The following is a 17522-nucleotide window of genomic DNA, read 5'->3' on the forward strand; positions in this document are numbered from 1 at the left end:
CCAAAAGTTGTAATAAGATCCTTAGTCGAATACTACAAGTAAGTTATTTTTCTTTGGAAATGCTTTTAGCTTTCGTTTCAGGCAATCGTAACCACGTTCCCTGAAACCCACATTGGAAAGAATCTTTTTCTCAGTGAAGTTCTGTATCATAGGCAATGCTAATACATGCCTAGCAGGGACATCAGGTACCAAATGTATTTAGGGGGTGCAAGGAGAAGGAGGCGAGTATGGTCTGGGGCTTGATGAAAGGCTATATTGACCGCTTCTGTCCACCCAAAAAAAAAACAATAAAGCCATCTTGTCTACATATATTAGTTATTCTAAAATGTTATAGGTAGACATTCAAATAAGATTACAGAGCATTGAGCGAGTATTATTGGCAAAAACGTGGAAGGGTTTAAAGAACACTTTATGGTTTGTTTGGGAGTTCTCTCCCAAGGGATATTTGGGAAACAAAAGGCCAAATGATTCTTTTTAAGGTCCAATGGACTAACAATCCTGGTAAAACTCAAGGATTTAAATAGCTTTCCCTACTTGTAAGAGATGCGAGTCCCAGAAGTCCTTCAAAAAAGTTATATTTTCCACCGTATTTAACATCACTCAAGAGAGGAATGGCCCAACTTAAATCTTCCTCTAGCCCTTGCGCAAAGACTCCTTGCCCCAATGACGCGGAATGGGATTAAGAAATTTAAGTTGTGATCGGAGGGAGGCATGGTGCCTACCAGCAACTTTAAGTGACTTAAACACACTCACACCAAACCCAGACAAGGGAATTCAAAATCTAGCAGCCGATGGTCCTATTATTTGAAAAATCAACAATTGAGATAACACATAGGTCACTGATAAAGCTGTTCTATTTCAAGACAAAAACATGTTTCATTTCAGATCAGATGAGAAGTGTTAGAGATGCAGTGAGAAGGCCAATACTCAAGACTGCAGAACATGTATACATTGTTTTAAAATAGGTCTGTGTACATTTCCTGTTATCCCAAAAATGTGGATTAATACATGCGCAGGGACGGCAAAACAGATAGAAGTCTTAATACAAAGAAGGCGCATGGTAGGGTGAATCCAGCAATATATAAACCAGGCGGGGTTTGTCTTAAATATTTCATGGGTGAGTGTGGGGATTTAGGTATGAGGCTAGCAGTCTGGTTGTGAGCGAATAGATAATCCATGGATAGAATTCGAAGATGTTGAAAGGTGTGAATGAACAGAAGGAACAAACTATGGACATCTAAGCAGGGAGCTGGATGGTGGTATGGACAGATGAGGGCGCAGATGGAAAGATAAGGAGACAGCTGTAACACCAAATGGACTGATGGACAGAGGGCTAGGCAAACCAAGAAACGTCTAACAATGGATGAATAGATGGACAGAGGGATGGACATACCAAGAAACATTTATAACAATGGGTGGACAGAGGGATAAAATACCAAGAAACATTTGTAACAATGAATGGACAGATGGATAGACATACCAAGAAACATCTGTAACAATGGATGGACAGGTGAACCAAGAAATATCTGTAACAATGGATTGACACAGAGATAGATATGCCAAGAAACACCTATAAAAAATGTATGGACAGAGGGATAGGCATACCAAGAAACATCTGTAACAGTGGACGAGCAGTATAATGGATGGTTAGGCACATTCGCTGGCAGGTGGGACAAATGATAAACAGATGAATGGAAAGACAGGCAGATCAGTGGACAGGTGTGAAAACATGGGAAAAAGTAACGAAGATGAATACGTACACATGTCGACAGTGGCGGGACCAGTAAATCAAAAAGTAACTTCACATAGAAGGGTGGATGAAGGAATGAATAGGCAGACCAGTGTACAGATGGAAATGGTTGGGTGGAAAGTGTGCAAATGGGAAGGCAGACGGTTTGATGGCTAGACAGGGAGTAGATAGACAGATGAACGAACAGAAATGAGTAGATGTATGAAATAATGGATGAATAGATGCACATATGAAGATAACAGATGGATGGGCAGATAAATTAAAGGACGGTCACGAGTGGATAGGTGCACAGATGAAGGATGGATGGGTCCAAAGGGGCCTGAATAAATGAGGGAAAATCAGACAGAAGAGGACAGATGTGAATGGCCATAAGGACAGACAGTTAAGATAAAGTGACCACTGGACCTTTGAATGACCTCAATACAGTTCACACAAGTGTGGGAAAGATGGAAAGGCTTGACTAAGCAGCAAGAAGCAGTTACACATGCACATATCTGGCATACTCTGGAACTCTAGTGGCAGGATCCTTAGGAGTCAACCCTATCATAATCTGTAGCAGGATATCAGGCTGAAAACTAGTGTCACAGGCAAGTAACTTTTCCAGGTTGATCACTGTTCGACAGGTGCATTCTCTGGTTTGTCCTTAAAGTGTTATACGCATGGTAAATTCACATCTACACAAGGTAAGAAAGGAAGTCACAGTTCCATGCTTCAGGTAAAATAAGTGTAGTGATTCCAAGTCCAGGTTGTGTTACCAGCCCCATGGCAAGAACAGAAGGTCTCCTCTCATGTGCTGGATGACACACTAGAGCGAACCATTCGGTAATACCTTATCTGTTATTATTTTGGGGCCTGTAGTTCTAATAGCCTCATACTACTGTCACACACAGGGAATGACGAAAGAGTTGAGTGATCACTTTTTTGGCAATAGATAGCCAGGTCTGGGATGTCCCAGCAATTTACACAATGATTTACAGGAAAAGAAGACCTGATTTCAAGGCAGCACATTTAGTAAATAGCATGGCTCAGTTTCTCCTCCTTCGGCAATGATTAGTTTGACCATGTTGGCTCAGTGTCACGCTTGGGCTGATGCAAGCACGTTTATTTCACTTTCTTGGCTCCACTGAATTTTTCAAGCGTCTTCTCAGTTGATTTAATTACTCGGAAATTAAAAAACTTTTTTTGGACCATTAAAAAGGGTCAATAAAACCAAGACCCCAAAACATTCCTTCGGTCTTCCTTTGTTTGGACAGAACCATCCATCTTGTCCGATTCCTCATGAAGTCTTGCTTCCCAGAAACTTCCCCTCTTTTGTTTGCCACGGCGAAAGGCTTTCAGCAAAATAGGCAAGTAAGAATAAGCAAGACGAGAGGCTGATGTTGGGGTTCACGCCACGCCCCTTGCCTGTCCAATGTGGGCGGGGCATGCAGCACCCGCCAGCTCCGCCCAGTGGCATCATGACCTTTGCTGGAGATCACGGTGGCCGAAGAGTTCACTGCATCACCTCGCAGGGGGGCAGATTGTGTTTGTGAAAGGCCTCTTCTAGGAAACTGGTGAGTTTCTGGCAATCATCCTAGCAGGAGAAGAAATAAAAGAGTTATTTAAATGGAGGATTCATCAAGCGGTACTGAGCAGAGAAGAGAAGCGGGTAACACGAAGAACATGCAAACAGATGGAAGAGCAGCACTGAAGAGAAACGATAAACCAGGATGGGTTAAGAAAAATGACAAAGGGGAGGATCAGAGAAAATTAGATGCAGGGGCGGCTCCTCCGTAATAGTGGAGGAGCAACGCCCCACTGGTCAGAGTCCATCACAGAAAATAAAATATTAAAACAATATCATTTTATTTTAATGTGAGGGTTTCTGGCTGACCGTGCGTGCATGTGGAGTGGGCCATAACAGGCAGGAGTGGGCACTTAGAAGTGCACATGTAAGTTTGGCCGGCCGTCTCAGGCTGGCCAAACAGACATGCGCACTTTTATCTCTCCAACCCTGTGTTCAAGGCCAGGTTGGAGAAAAGCCGCAGGCTCCCAGGTAGTGTCTGAACAGCAGAGCAGGCCGCTCAGACCAATCATGGCGTTGCTCTCATAGTATGAGAGAAGCATCTGGATTGGCTGGGCAGCCTGTTCCTTCCCAGAGACTGCCAGAAATGATGCACCAAGGCAGCTGTCGGATCTGGCAGCGAGAGGTACGCTTTGTTTTAGATTTTATTTTTGCCCTCAATAACCCGACACCTGTTCCCTCTCCATCCTTCCCCACCCCTCCCCCCAATCTTCGTTGGGCAGGGGCAGCCACTGATTAGATGTTATGTTATGTTATGTTAGTATGAATTTGCAGAGAGCACTTTCACCCCAGGGTTTCTTGGCGCTGTGTTCCGCTGGGGAACCCGTCCTGGCTTTCCCTGTGAGATGGATTACAAGCATCAAAAGGAGTAGGGAATGGGATTGGAGGGGTGGTTAATACGTGAGCAAATTAAGGGAGAGAGGAGGAGAGACTAGGTGCATAGGGTGAAGAAAGTAGAGAGTGGAGTAAACAGGCAAAAAGAGCTAACTGAAACAGGAGCACCGGCAGAGATGGGGAAGGAAAACCTGGACAAACAAAGAAAAGTGTTACAGTCAAGTAACTTTTCCTTCACCAGTTTATGATCACTGTTAGTATAGAAGTTCTGGCCCTCAAAGTGCCGAAAAGCATGGTAAATTTGAGGGGATGGAAAGACAGAGGGTGATCGAGTAGACACTGAGGGAAAGACAAGAGATGCTGATGAGATGAGCAGCAAAGAAGGAAGAATAGTTGACAAAGTTGAGACCTGCAGAGGAGGAAAACGGTTACTTGAGATCCTGGTACAAAGGGTAGATATAAAGGGATGAGAAGAAAACAGAGACAGATGATCTGTAGTACGCAATCTATAAACTCTAGGTATGAGCAGTACAAACACACAAAACAAAAACACAGCACGATACAATTGAACCAGAGGGATCTCTGAATCTTTTTAAAGGAAACCAGGGAAGCAAAGAGAAAGGGCTTTGACCTCCAGGGGAAGAACGTCCCAAAGCTTGGATAGAGAGAAGCCACAGAGTCCCAAAACGTGCATACTGTGGGGTGTGAGACTAGATATCTAGAAGGAGGAAGCTGCCAGATCTTTCCAATCTTTTATTACTGAAGATAAGAGAGTTAGGGAAGCTCTGCATTAAATGCATGAATAAATGAGAAAGAATTTAACACTCCTCCGCTAGCTAGACAGGAATTCAATGGACTTGGAAATTGATAATATAAGCCGCTCTAGTCATCGGCTGTGCAGTATGTGAGACTGAAGTGTCATGATGCATGCTATACTATCACACACATACAAATGTAGGGTCTAACTAACCAGTTAAGACAGTGGGGTTCAATACAGATCCAGGAGAAATTGTTCCAGGTCAGATTTCTAGAATATCCACACGAGATATAGTAGCATATAATAACCCAGGATGGAAATAATTTACATATCAAGTTGATACTTTGAGGTATGGACACGATGTGGGCATCGTGGATCTGACCTGGAGGTAGGCAATGTCTATGACTGGGCAGACAGGTAGGTTTCGGGGCAAGCAGTGTGGCCAATCGAGAAGGACAGGGAGCCAGTAGGGGAGGTGAACAAACTTCGGAAACAAGTCGCTGGATGTCAGTGGGCAAGGGAGTGACTAGGAACAGAACTGCAAGGAAAACAGGAGGGAAAAAGCAACAGGACACAGGTGTGGACAGGATAAGGGGAAGGAGAGATGGAGTGTTCAGCAGATTGCTCCGCTGTAAGGAAGGCTCACAAGGGTCTCCCTGGTCCAATGGGAAAGAAATGTGAAACAGTTTGCGAGACATCAAAATGGATTGGATTCTTACGACAAGACAAATAAAACTCAAACTTTTAGAAAGGATGGACATAAACTTTTTTAACAGGCTTGCTACTGAAATCTCTGGCAGCATTTTTGCCCTCTAGGATTCTGGTGCGATGAAATAATTTGCCTTCATAGAATCCCCTTCAGACAAACTAGTGAATGCAGTCACAACCACGGAAGAAGATGCATAAAGGGCAAGAAAGGCATTAGGCGAGAGCATGGCAACGTTCTTCTAACAGAGTAAACTGGGATAGTGTTAAACCGATAAAACTGTACAATTGATGTATTCACATTTTGAAAAGCAGACAAGTAGTTTAGCGAACTGAGTTAATGGAGTATGATTGTAGGAGGCACATAAGACAAACAATGTAGAGGAAAAGAGGAAGAAGTCATGCCAGATGGCACAGCCCGATGATGATGATGCGGTACAAAAGGGGGTGGTGATGGATGAAGCATGCCACCACTTGGTGGGTGAGGGCTTGTGCTTTAATAAGTAAACACTTCCGATGACCAGGTGGGGCACTGATACCTAATATAGTTTACCAGGACCTCGTTGTTCAGAATGCTACACTTTTGTAATTTTTGGGAGTGTGTGTAACGTACCATAACTTCTTTCAGTCCTCCATTGTTTGATTTGGGGTTAGGGAGTGGAGACAACAGAGGTCCCAATGAAGTAAACACAAAAGAGGATTAACTGATGAAGCAAAGTGACTAATGTGCTTAGGAAATTGAGACAATGCTGGAGCCAATAGAGTAAAGACAAGGGAGGATGAGCCAATAGAGTAAAGACAAGAGAGGATGAGCCAAGAGTAAAGGCAATAGAGGATGAGCCAATGAATGATATGTGAATAAGGTGCATAGAGAGTTGAGACAATGCCAGAGCCGATGGAGTAGAGACAAGAGAGGATGAACCAATAGAGTAAAGACAAGAGAGGATGAGCCAATAGAGTAAAGACAAGTGAGGATGAGCCAATAAAATAAAGACAAGAGAGGATGAGCCAATAAGACAAGAGAGGATGAGCCAATAGAGTAAAGACAAGAGAGGATGAACCAATAAAATAAAGACAAGAGAGGATGAGCCAATAGAGTAAAGACAAGAAAGGATGAGCCAATAGAGTAAAGACAAGAGAGGATGAGCCAATGAAGCAACGTGAATAAGGTGCTTAGAGAGTTGAGACAATGCCGGAGCCAATGGAAGTAGAGACAAGATAGAATGAACCAATGACGTAAAGACAAGAAGGTGCTTCAGGAGTTGAGACAACAGACGAGCCAATGGATTAGACAGGGGAGGAGCTAAACGAGATGAGTCAAAGGCACATGGTAAGAGAGGCCATGCAGGTTTCTTTACAGCGTAGTCTACACACCCACCTCGTGAATGAAACCGTAGTGCACCAGCTCTGAAGCAATGTCCCTGGAACTGTCTGCTACAGAAAGAAAACATATTATTACATTGAGCAACAGCCAAATAAACTAGCCAACATTCTTGCCAGGAGGCCAGAAGAATCTCTTGGCATTCTGTGCACCCTCACCTTCCTATTTAAAAATGGCAACCTACATTGACACATTTCTGTTCCATCGTCAAGTGCATGCATGTGATAGGTAAAATGCATGCTTAAAAGCATTGCCTCCCTATTGCATACCCTTTAACCCCCAATGATGAGATTTGCCACATGATGTCAAGTGGTGTTGTCAAGAATGAACTCTATGTCAGTGACTAAAATGGGCCATCCCGTGAATGATGTCACAAAAGGTCTGAACACCCAAGCATACGTCATCAAACAAATCCACATTCTACAATGCCTTTTGTTGGCTGTTAGTGATTAACCCTGGGCGGTGAACTTTGCTCCGCTCATGGAGTTTACCGCACTCCGCGTTACGCGGAGCTCTGAAAAACTCCGCTTCACAGAGTGGAGTTTTTTTCCTTGCTCGCATTCACCAACGTCAAGTTGGTGAGCGCGAGCAAGGAAGATCCACCTCACAGCGAGATTTTTTCTCGTTCGCGATCGCCAACATCAAGTTGGCGAGCGTGGAAACCGCCCGTTCGCATTGAGAAAGCTACTCGAGGAGCAGAAAAGTTAAGCTTGCGCTGTGCATGGTGCTGGTGCTGTTTGCAATGATTGCACAGTGCGGACAAGCATCCGGCACTGTGCAATCACCGCAAACTGCATTTTCCTACTGTGCTCCGACGCTCGCGGAGCTCCGCATAGTGCGACTGAGTTTTTTTTGCACTTCGCGTAGTGCAACTCCACGAACTCCGCCTAGGATTATTAGTGATGCAGAGCTATATACAGACAACTGTTTTCTCTCTACACTGGGTGTCCCCTTTCACCAGAATGTCTCATGGGACAGTACTGGGAAACGTCAGACACCCAATGAGGGACGTGGCCATAAAATTGGAGAAGTCACTGCTCCGTTCACTCTGTGATATTTGTGAGACTACATTAACACCTTCAAAAAGGGAGAAAAATAATTACATAACCAGTATACAAAGTAGCACCCAGTGTGAGGGACATTGGCCTGTAACAATACAATTCTTCTGTGTTGGGAAAGTATTTTGCTTGCATTAGGAGTATTTTATTTACAAGTGCATTAAGCATCATCGGGGACTGGAATCCAACCATTCTTCGGGACTTCACACACGGCTATAACAAATGTGTGCTATCTTTCCCCCTTATCATCAACCCACTTTAGGTACAGTCACACTTTGGGAAGAAAAACATTATATGCACATAGATAATGAGATATTGTTACATCGAAAAAGCCTGTTACTGTCTCTAAATAGTTATCTTTGTGAGGGCTCACTATAGAAATCTTTACACTATTATAGTCCCAGAATGGAGACTGTTGGCCTTTTGTTAACAGAATTTGACATTTGTTACACCTAATCCTGCTATCTGTCTCTGAGACAAACAGCTGAAGCCCCCAATCACGAGCTGTTGTCTAAACACCCATTTATTTTATCAATATAATGCAGCCTTGCTGTCCGAGAAACTTGGAATGAAAACAAATCTAGAAATAATGTGATCAATGTAAACCCATTAACCAACCATATGAAAACATCCTGGGTGGACTTGGAAAACAAATTTGCCCTTAATGAATAGTACAGTCTTGTCATTCTGAAGGACAACAATCTGTCTAACTACTGTGAAAAATAAACCACAAATAAAAATATCTTTTCATACCTACTCATAAGTTGAAAGAAAGCATTTATGAATATTGCTCACAGTACAAAAGATGTCCAACATAAGGAATATTTCTCACTGGAGGGTGCAATCTGTTGAGCAATCTGGGAATCACCGGACAGATAAGCAGGTGATAATGGGTCACTGGAAAAGCTTTGGCTACAGAGGAATGTGTTGCCTCCTTCTCCATGGAGCAGAAGCTTTTTCATCTGTTCCTTCTGCTCGAGCATTACCCTGACAGCTCGGATGGCGCTCTGACATCGTTTTGATCGCCAGCGTTACTACTCTAGTTCGCAAAACCGAGGGTTGACCAACGGGCTACCCTCCGGAGTCAATCCCCACCCCACCAGACCACAATGCCCTCCAATCCCTTGTCTTGATAAAGACCCGCCGCGACCACCAATTGGGGCGCATCAGGGTCGAAATGTCGACGCTCATACTTGGCCAAGATACCTCCAGGAACTTGGACATTAACCATCTATTTCCTTGGAATACTAACTTTGTAATACTGGCCTTTCAACGAAAGAAAACACCCCTTGCCCCCGCCCATTTCCCCCCCCCTCCCCTGGTTCAATTGTAAAATGTAAAAATTTTTGTACATAAGTGTCACTATATGCAATGCACTAGTCACTTTGTTCACCACAGTCACTAATCACTTGTTTTAACAATCTTGTTACAAATACGGAATGAAGTAAATTCCGGTATATTGTTTTTACTATATAAAAACTTTGTTCTCAGAGAGGTGTGCTTTTGTGTGTCTTGAGCTATTTCAGCCTTCCTTGAAAGTAATTATTGCTAACACCCGACAGAACCATTTTTGTTGTTAATCACGCTTACCCAGGTTCTGAGGGACACAGGGTTACCCCCTTTTTTGTAAAGCAAACACCAGTGAAAGCACATGCCTTCTATAATTTGTGGGTTTAGACCATAGTCACATTTGCCTTTACTTTACCTGCTATCGGCAAGGGTGTTACACGTTTGCCGCCCTGGTGCTGGATCCATGCCACTTGTTTAGGGTATCCAAGTGGCAGACATTTGCATACAGAGGCTGTTAACAGGAGTCATGTACTGAGTCAATGTTTATCCTTAAAACTGTCATGGTACTGGCGTAAGTGGATGAATGTTGGAAAGCCGTGTCAGGACAAATATTTTGCTTTCTGGGAGAGGAGTGGTTGGTTGTTAAAAAGATATGTTGTCTGAGTGTTGAATTTCACAAGGACCTGGCCTCCGAAATAGTCCTGGACTCTGTCCAGCAGAACATCCTGTAGGTAGCTTGAGCTGCTCTGCTGCACACTACTTCTTAAAGGAATTTCTCGTCATTGTTGCTTTAAATGTGTACAACTCTACATTATGTCATTGTTCTGCACAGCTATCCCGGTCTCTTGTAATACTTGCCATATTTGAATGCTTGCTGCACAACCAGTGTCTCCTCCTGTTTACATTGCTTACTTGCCTATTATTCCTCTCTGGTTATACCATCAATTCTCTAAAGCATATCTGAACTGGTCTATCATTCACAGCGATATGGGAAATGACTTATTATCAACCTAGTAGCAATGCTTCTCGGGGTAGAGGAGGCACATTGAAATTTATTCCCCTACGTCTGCTCTCTTTAAAATGGGCCTTTCCTTCAAAATTCTGTCCATTAGAAATAACACATAGGTTATCCTTTAACAAAAATACTTTTCAGAGAAGATAATCTCTTTCCGTACCGGGACAAGAGGAAATTTCGGGTTTCGATTAAGAAACTTCAGGCTCGAGTTAGAAACTGAGCAATATTCTTTATTATTTAGAGAACCGGAAATGTGTGTATTTGCTCGCATTCTTTCATCACTGTCTGATGGCAGATGCAACACTGAAATCTAATGTGTTATATGCGAGTGTATATTAATCGGAAGTAAATAAAATAGACCCCTTTAAATGTTTCCTCCTTTGAACCCTGTCTATCCCTTGTTTGCTTAGAAGGTCTTTTAAGTTTACGAGTCAGGTGCAGTGATTCTACCAGGTTGCCTTTGGCCTGATTACCTGATTATTAAATAGAAAGTCATGCTGTATTATCTTTGGTGCCCATTTGGCAGAGGTGATTTGTCAGGTGGGGGGAGGAGAGAAAGAGGAGAGAGAAAGAGGAGAGAAAGAGGAGAGAGAGAGAGAGAGAGAGAGAGAAAAAGAGGAGAGAAAGAGGAGAGAGAGAGAGAGAGAGAGAGAGAGAGAGAGAGAGAGAGAGAGAGAGAGAGAGAGAGAGAGAGAGACCTTCTAAGTGCGGCTTATCTTCAAAACTGACCAATCAACTGCATGGAACTTATCGCCTTTGTGGTCTCATTGTCTTTCTACTTTCTCTGCAGTGACTCGTCCACTGCATTCCCAAAAAGGTTTTTGCCTGTGAAAGTTATATTTATTATAGCCGCCGGCACTTCCTGCTTCAAACCTGAAACCCTCCGCTTGTCTTCTTAGGGAGGTGCCCAAGCACATATGCCTGCTGGCTGCATCCACTAGATCCAGTGCTGGTTTAAGGTATGTGTCCGAGATTGTCTTTTCCTCGTGGATCACTGGCTTTGCCCTCTTATCCTCCTTTGATGGATGTACCAATAACTCCTCCATCTCCTTTCATTGTTGTGTCAGTCTCTGTTGACCAGTGTGCTGGAGTTAGCTATACACAACTGTGTGGCAGCTGACCTCTGCATCCTGAGTCCCACTATCTCCATCCTGTTGCTCTTCTTTGCTAGAGGCGGCCCGAGGCAGCAGGCACGTTGGCTCTCTTTATCTGTAGGGACTATGATGGGGTGCTCTGCTGCATTGGCTTTAACATAGATGGCGTGACGAGAATAATGTCTGTACTTCTGGTCAATCCTGGCCCTCAATGCTTTGGCTGCAGCTGGTTCCTTGGAGGCTTCTTGCCTTATTCCAGGATGTTGTGGAGCATTGGGAGGACCTGTTTTTTCCCTGCAATGAGAGAATAACCTTGAGGAGGAAGCAGGAGTATGTTTGTTCTTCTCCTAAGAGGACTTCATAGGTGTTGGTATCTGCCAACTCTTTCTTCACTGGAGTCAGTGTCTGGACCACGCCACTTCTCTTCTGGTGGCTTGATTCTTGGAATAAGCCCTGCTCAAACGGACCTTCTTCCTTGTAGAAGATTTCCTCTACCTCCTCTTCTTGGGGATCCAGCATCATAGAGGGCTCTAACTCCATGTATTTCTCTTCACAGGCCTCCTCTCCCTGAGGCTTTAAGTCAATTTGGAATTCCTTGAGAGAGTTGTCAAACACCTTCTTCGTCATAGTGCTTCTATCTCAACCTCAAGGCTAGTTTTATTTTCAATGTCGAGAGGCCTCTCTTTTGTGTAGGGGCTTTCCTTTTACACGCCAAAGCCTTTTTCTTTAGGCCCGCTCTCATATCCATGTTCCTGTTCCCCTTTCGGAGCCGAGGCAGGCTCTGTGAATTTACCCCAACAATGTCTTTCGACTTTTACTGAAGGGGTTCCTTTTTGTTTCTGCTTCCCCGCATTTGCTGGCTGCTTCGGCATCAGCATAGTCTTCAAGGACTTTGAGTCCAGTGGTCTAAGCTCAGCCCTGCTGCACCCTCGAGGTGTTCCCTAATGCTTCTTCGACTTTCTTTTTGTGTCTTCTTCTGTGCCTTTTCCCTTTTGACTTAAACAGCCGCCTCGGCATCAGATCCCTCCCTTTGTGCCACTTCTGTTTCCTCTCAGTTCACTTTGACACTAGAAAGCGCTAAGTCTTTTACAGAGGCTTGCTTGTTCTGCACATGTGTCATGGCATATGTGCCCATCTCTGCTTTTCCCTTGTTTTCTGGGTTTTCAGCAGTAACTCAGCACAAGTGTTGTACCCCTCCAAGGTGTGACCTTTCGATAGAATAAAGTTACAGGCCTTGTGGCTGCCCTTGTGGGCGAACATGTGAGCATTCTCTTATTGCAGTATGCCTCATCCTCAGTTGTACATTCTCTGGGCTCACGTCAAGGGAAGCCTCCGAAATCCTTGGGGCTTTCCTTTTCCCTCAATGCCCATTGACATTTTTGACATTTCTTTGTGTGTTCAATTTTTCCTCTGTGATCCACCAATTAAACTCATCTTTGGATCCCTCCCGGCCCCAGAACGCATGTCTATGTTTCCAAACCCAGAGGCAGAAAAAAGAATCTGAAAATAGTGACCATGCACAGGGACTTCCAGGGTGTAAGTCAGACATCATATCAATAATGCCCATAATAAACCCCGCCCCTCCCAAAAAAAAACCACAAGGGACTGAAAGACAATTTTGTACCCAAACACCAAATGGCAGAATAATACACCAAATGTGAACCAGAAAGGATTTACGCTGCATAAATATTACTCTCCTTGAAAGTCTCTCTTACTTCAGACATCCAACACCTCAAAAACAGCTTGCCCATCATCCAGACCTGGATGTCCAGAACCTACATGAAGCTCAACCTAACCAAGACAAAATTCCTGCTATATGCCAAGAACAGCAAACATGAAACAGTACAAACTTGGCTCAATAGCATGAACCTTGACAGCTTTGAAATCAAGCTTTCACTGCATGCCAAGCCACTTGAATTTACCCTGGACACCAACCAAGAAATATCATGGACAGAAACTACCATTGACCACGGTTTCTCTACCGACACCTCGCCTCACTACTCACATGGTGGAAAACTGGACTGGGCACTGAATTCCAAGATGAGGAGTGGGCATACTTTTAGAGGACTATAAGAATGGTCTCCGGGAATCCCATCTGAAGTACAGTTTCTTCCAGGTTTACCATTGCTGGTACTGGTCACCGGCAATAATTGCATAAAGTTAAGCTTAGTAACACCTCTCAGTGTTAGATAGGTGAAGAACATGATTAGGACATTGTACATTTATTATGGGAATGTGACACGCTCAGCGATTATTGGCGTCCAATATGGGCATAAATTAAAAATAAATTCCATACACCAGCTCAGCCACATGCTCATTTGGTCCTCTTACACAAAGTCTCAGACCTTCCTATTCTCACTACACATGTTAATAGATAGTTGGCTACAGCATTAGGAGTTGTCGAACTGGGTATCTTGTGTCACTAGAAGTCACGCACAATTCCAACGCTCTTAAACTGGCTGGAAAACATGCATGAGGCGGCTATATTCGAAGGATTGATCTACAAACTCTGACCTTAGCCTCCGGTCGTCAGTCAGTCAATAAACATTTGTACAGCACAGCACTGTCACCTCTAGGGGTATCTGTGTGCTGAGGGTGCCATGTTTCAGTCAAATAGCCTGGTCTTGAGTTTCTTTCCGGTGGCCGCCAGGGAGGGTGCTGTTCGGAGGCAGATGGGGAGGTCGTTCCAAGTAATGGCAGTGATGTAGGAGAAGAAGCGACCCCCTGCAGCGTCTGCGACGAATGCGGTGTGTGTGAGGGCAAGAGAGGAGGAGCGCAGGTATCTTGCGGGCAGATGGAAGTTGAGTCGGTGGTTGATGTAGGATGGCCCATGATCGTATAGAGCTTTGTAGACGTGCATGAGGATCTTCAACGGGCATCTCTTCTGGAGGGGGAGCTAGTGGAGGTTTCTGAGGTGGGTCCATTTGGGAAGGTCCAGGATGGGTCTGGCTGTGGTGTTCTGTATGGTCTAGAGTTCTCTGAGGAGCTGGGTGGAGATGCAGGCGTATTGAGCGTTGCTGTAGGCAGCTGGTGACTAGGGCCCGCATGACAGTCTTTCGGTTGTTGATTGGGATCCATCTGAAGATTCTGCGTAGCATGAGAAGTGTGTGGAATCAGGAGGAGACAAGTGCGTTGATTTGTTGCTTCATGGTCAGTTGGCTGTCAAGGATGATGCCAACGGTGTGCACGTGGTCTGTCGGAGCGGGTGTTTTTCCAAGTGCTGCTGGCCACCAGCAGTAGTTACATACAGAGGTGTTCTTCCCGAAGATCAGTACTTCCGTTGGAGTTGAGTTTGAGGCAGTTGTCTCTCATCCATCGGGCTAAGTTGGTCATAGCGTTGCAGAAGTTGGTTTTGGAGTTGGAGGGGTCCTGGGTGAGTGAGAGGATTAGTTGAGTGTCTTCTGCGTTGGAGATTATGTTGAGGCTGTGGGATCTGACAACGTCGGGAGGGGGCATTAAGACATTGCGGTGCCGGCCTTTGTTGGTTTGGGTAATTTCTTTGCTCATGTTTTGGTTTCTTCATTCATGTTAGAAACATGTTCTAACCTCATGAATGGCTGATTCCGCACATGGAGTCTTCATGTGTTCACTGATGTGGGGGAATCACTCAAGTTGACATGGAAAGTTGGTCTGCCGCAAATCAGTTTGTTGCATGTTCTTGATAAGGTTGACTTTCAACAGCAATTGTTCATGAAAATAACTGTGATTTTCTTTCTCAGGTTATTGATGACCTTAGCAGCGGTTTATGGTACCATTCATTCTGAGTGAACATACAATAAACAGTTATAAACAAACACTGCTCTAGTTTCCTCAACCCAGACGTGACTGTCCAAAATTAAAAAGGTGAAGAGTGTCAGACATGAAATATTCCCCCAACTGACAGTGAAATTAACTACATGGTTGGAGAAGATGGAAATCGTGGATATGATCATCTATCCACAACAGAGAAGAAAAAAAACACATGTAGAAAACGAATTGCATAGGGAAACACACAGTGCATACCCACACCCCCCACACAAAGGTCAAACTCTTAAATGTACAAAAAAGCCGCCTGAGCAGCACACGTACAGGGTAGAAGGTCACAACTTAACTGCCGATGCAGCTTGTCCTCCAGTTTAAGAGACAGCGTGAGCTGAAAAGGAGACAAAAAGAAAGAGGTTTTAGAGACAACATAGTAACTGTTTCAGAACTATGATTAACAGAGAGATGGCATCACTAAAGCCACTGGGGATCGGTTAAGTCTCCAGTTTGAACCTAAGTACTTTCTATTCTGAATTTGCACCCATTGCGTTTCACTCTGTAAATCATCTCCCCTCTGCGAGTCAGCAGTCTCCAGCAGTCAGTGTCTTCCAACATAGTCTACCTGCCTCAGTGGCGGGACTGCTGATTGAACAAGGTGCGTTACCATTACCCAGGTCACGGATAATACTCCCTTAAACTTTTGAGGCACCCACTTCAAACACCACCAGGGGATATGTACTTATTTCTGAGTTCTCTACCCCACTAAGATTCAAACTCTGTTGTTTCCCAAAACTTGTTTCTATACAAGACTTCCTATGGATTATTTTAATACTACTCTTTTTCTTTCTATATCCTCTTCCGCTAGAACCTCAATGTTGCTCTCGATCCACATTTCTCGCTCTCTTATAACATCTCCATCAACGCTCATACTTGTTTTTTATTATATCATATCTGGAATTTTTGCTCATCTTTTTTGTGTTGCTGAACTCATCTTCACCCTTACCTTTTCTCACCCGCAATACTGTTCCACCCATTATCTTGGTCTTGGCCCAGTTCAAATCTATATTTAATTCTTCTACTAGTCTTTTACCATCAGCCCTTTAACTCCGCCAGGAATGCTCTCTCTGTTCTCTAGCAGCCATTTCTTTCTCGCCTCTGGTTTTCTTTCCACTGAATTTTTTTCAAGTGCATTCATGGTCTAACCCCTCGGTATATTTGATATTTTAATACCGTTTACACCTTCTATCGTAAGCTACACTCTGCTGTTCACACCCGACTTCCCATGCCACCTCTCCCTTGTGCCCATTTTGATCTTACTTTCCACTAACCATTGGAATTCAGTCTTCTTTATTTTGCATTTTATCTTTACATTACATCAGATTTGATCTTTTAATAAACGGCTTCTGTCTTCTATATGCAGGCTAAAAATTGTTTATGATGTTGCTTATTCTTTAATATGCAATATTTTGTTCAGTTCTTTTGACGAACGCATTTCATAAACTTAATACAATGAAATTTAAATCCTGCCATTGAAGAACATCAAATCTCTGCATGGTGGTTATCAGCAATAGCGAGGAAAAGGAAGAAACGGCCTTCCTGCTACGTGTGGCATTCTTAATGACATTTTGAAAATTCTGTTTGTTACTATTCAAGTTGTAACTGACACTCTAGTCAAAACCCCTATCCATGTTTAATCTTTTTAATTACAAATTCGGAGACACCTTTCAAAGATTATAGAAAAATTAAAACCAAATGCAAAAGTAGTCTCTTTCACGAATAGCTTTTATCATCATAGTCATTAACCAGGTTCAACGTTCCACTGAAACAAAGTTTAATTCTACTAGACGCAATATGTGAAGAAGGGGCGACCAGGCCTGAACCGCCCTTTGGCATAGAGCAAACTGTACTCCTGGAATGGTAGTAACCCCGCAGTTCTGATTTGGCAGCGGGTCTAACTATAACTCAGATGAGATTTCATTGAAACATAGGCCTTTCAAAACTCAACTGTCCAGTTCGACAGCGTACAAGCGTTTACGTCACCTAAAACCATTAAGGGCCTGAATATAGACGGCTATCATTACTGATACAACCAGTAATGGAGCAAAAGCATCTCCCAAAGCTGGAGAATAAACGGGTGAAACATGGCCTACAAATGAGGAATAAGAGTCCGATATTGGTCATGGTGCAGAGACGATTCATGCATATTTCTCAGACAATTTTCCTCTAATCTCCGTATTCCTGCAACCCGAAAGTACCAGGTGAGGCACTTAGACTCACACTTGCTCCTTCTATACGAAAGGTGCATTTGCGGGTGAAGTCCCTGAACATTAGAT

At 43.7% G+C, this 17522-nt stretch overlaps 1 protein-coding gene across 1 annotated transcript in view; it reads right to left on the bottom strand.

Annotated features, from left to right (window-relative positions):
- Positions 1-836: 836 nt before the first annotated feature.
- NRBP2 (nuclear receptor binding protein 2) overlaps positions 837-17522 on the bottom strand; it is a 260810-nt gene continuing 244124 nt past the window's right edge. Inside the window, exons 8-10 of the mRNA XM_086918121.1 lie at positions 15517-15580; positions 6989-7044; positions 837-3323 (exon numbers count right to left, since the gene is read on the bottom strand). Of these exons, the coding sequence (XP_086774247.1) occupies positions 3243-3323; positions 6989-7044; positions 15517-15580 (201 nt within the window). The 3' untranslated portion in view covers positions 837-3242. The remainder of the gene's footprint in view (positions 3324-6988; positions 7045-15516; positions 15581-17522) is intronic.

Source organism: Lissotriton vulgaris, chromosome 4_1 (assembly GCF_964263255.1).
Source record: "Lissotriton vulgaris chromosome 4_1, aLisVul1.2, whole genome shotgun sequence".
Lineage (NCBI taxonomy): Eukaryota > Metazoa > Chordata > Amphibia > Caudata > Salamandridae > Lissotriton > Lissotriton vulgaris.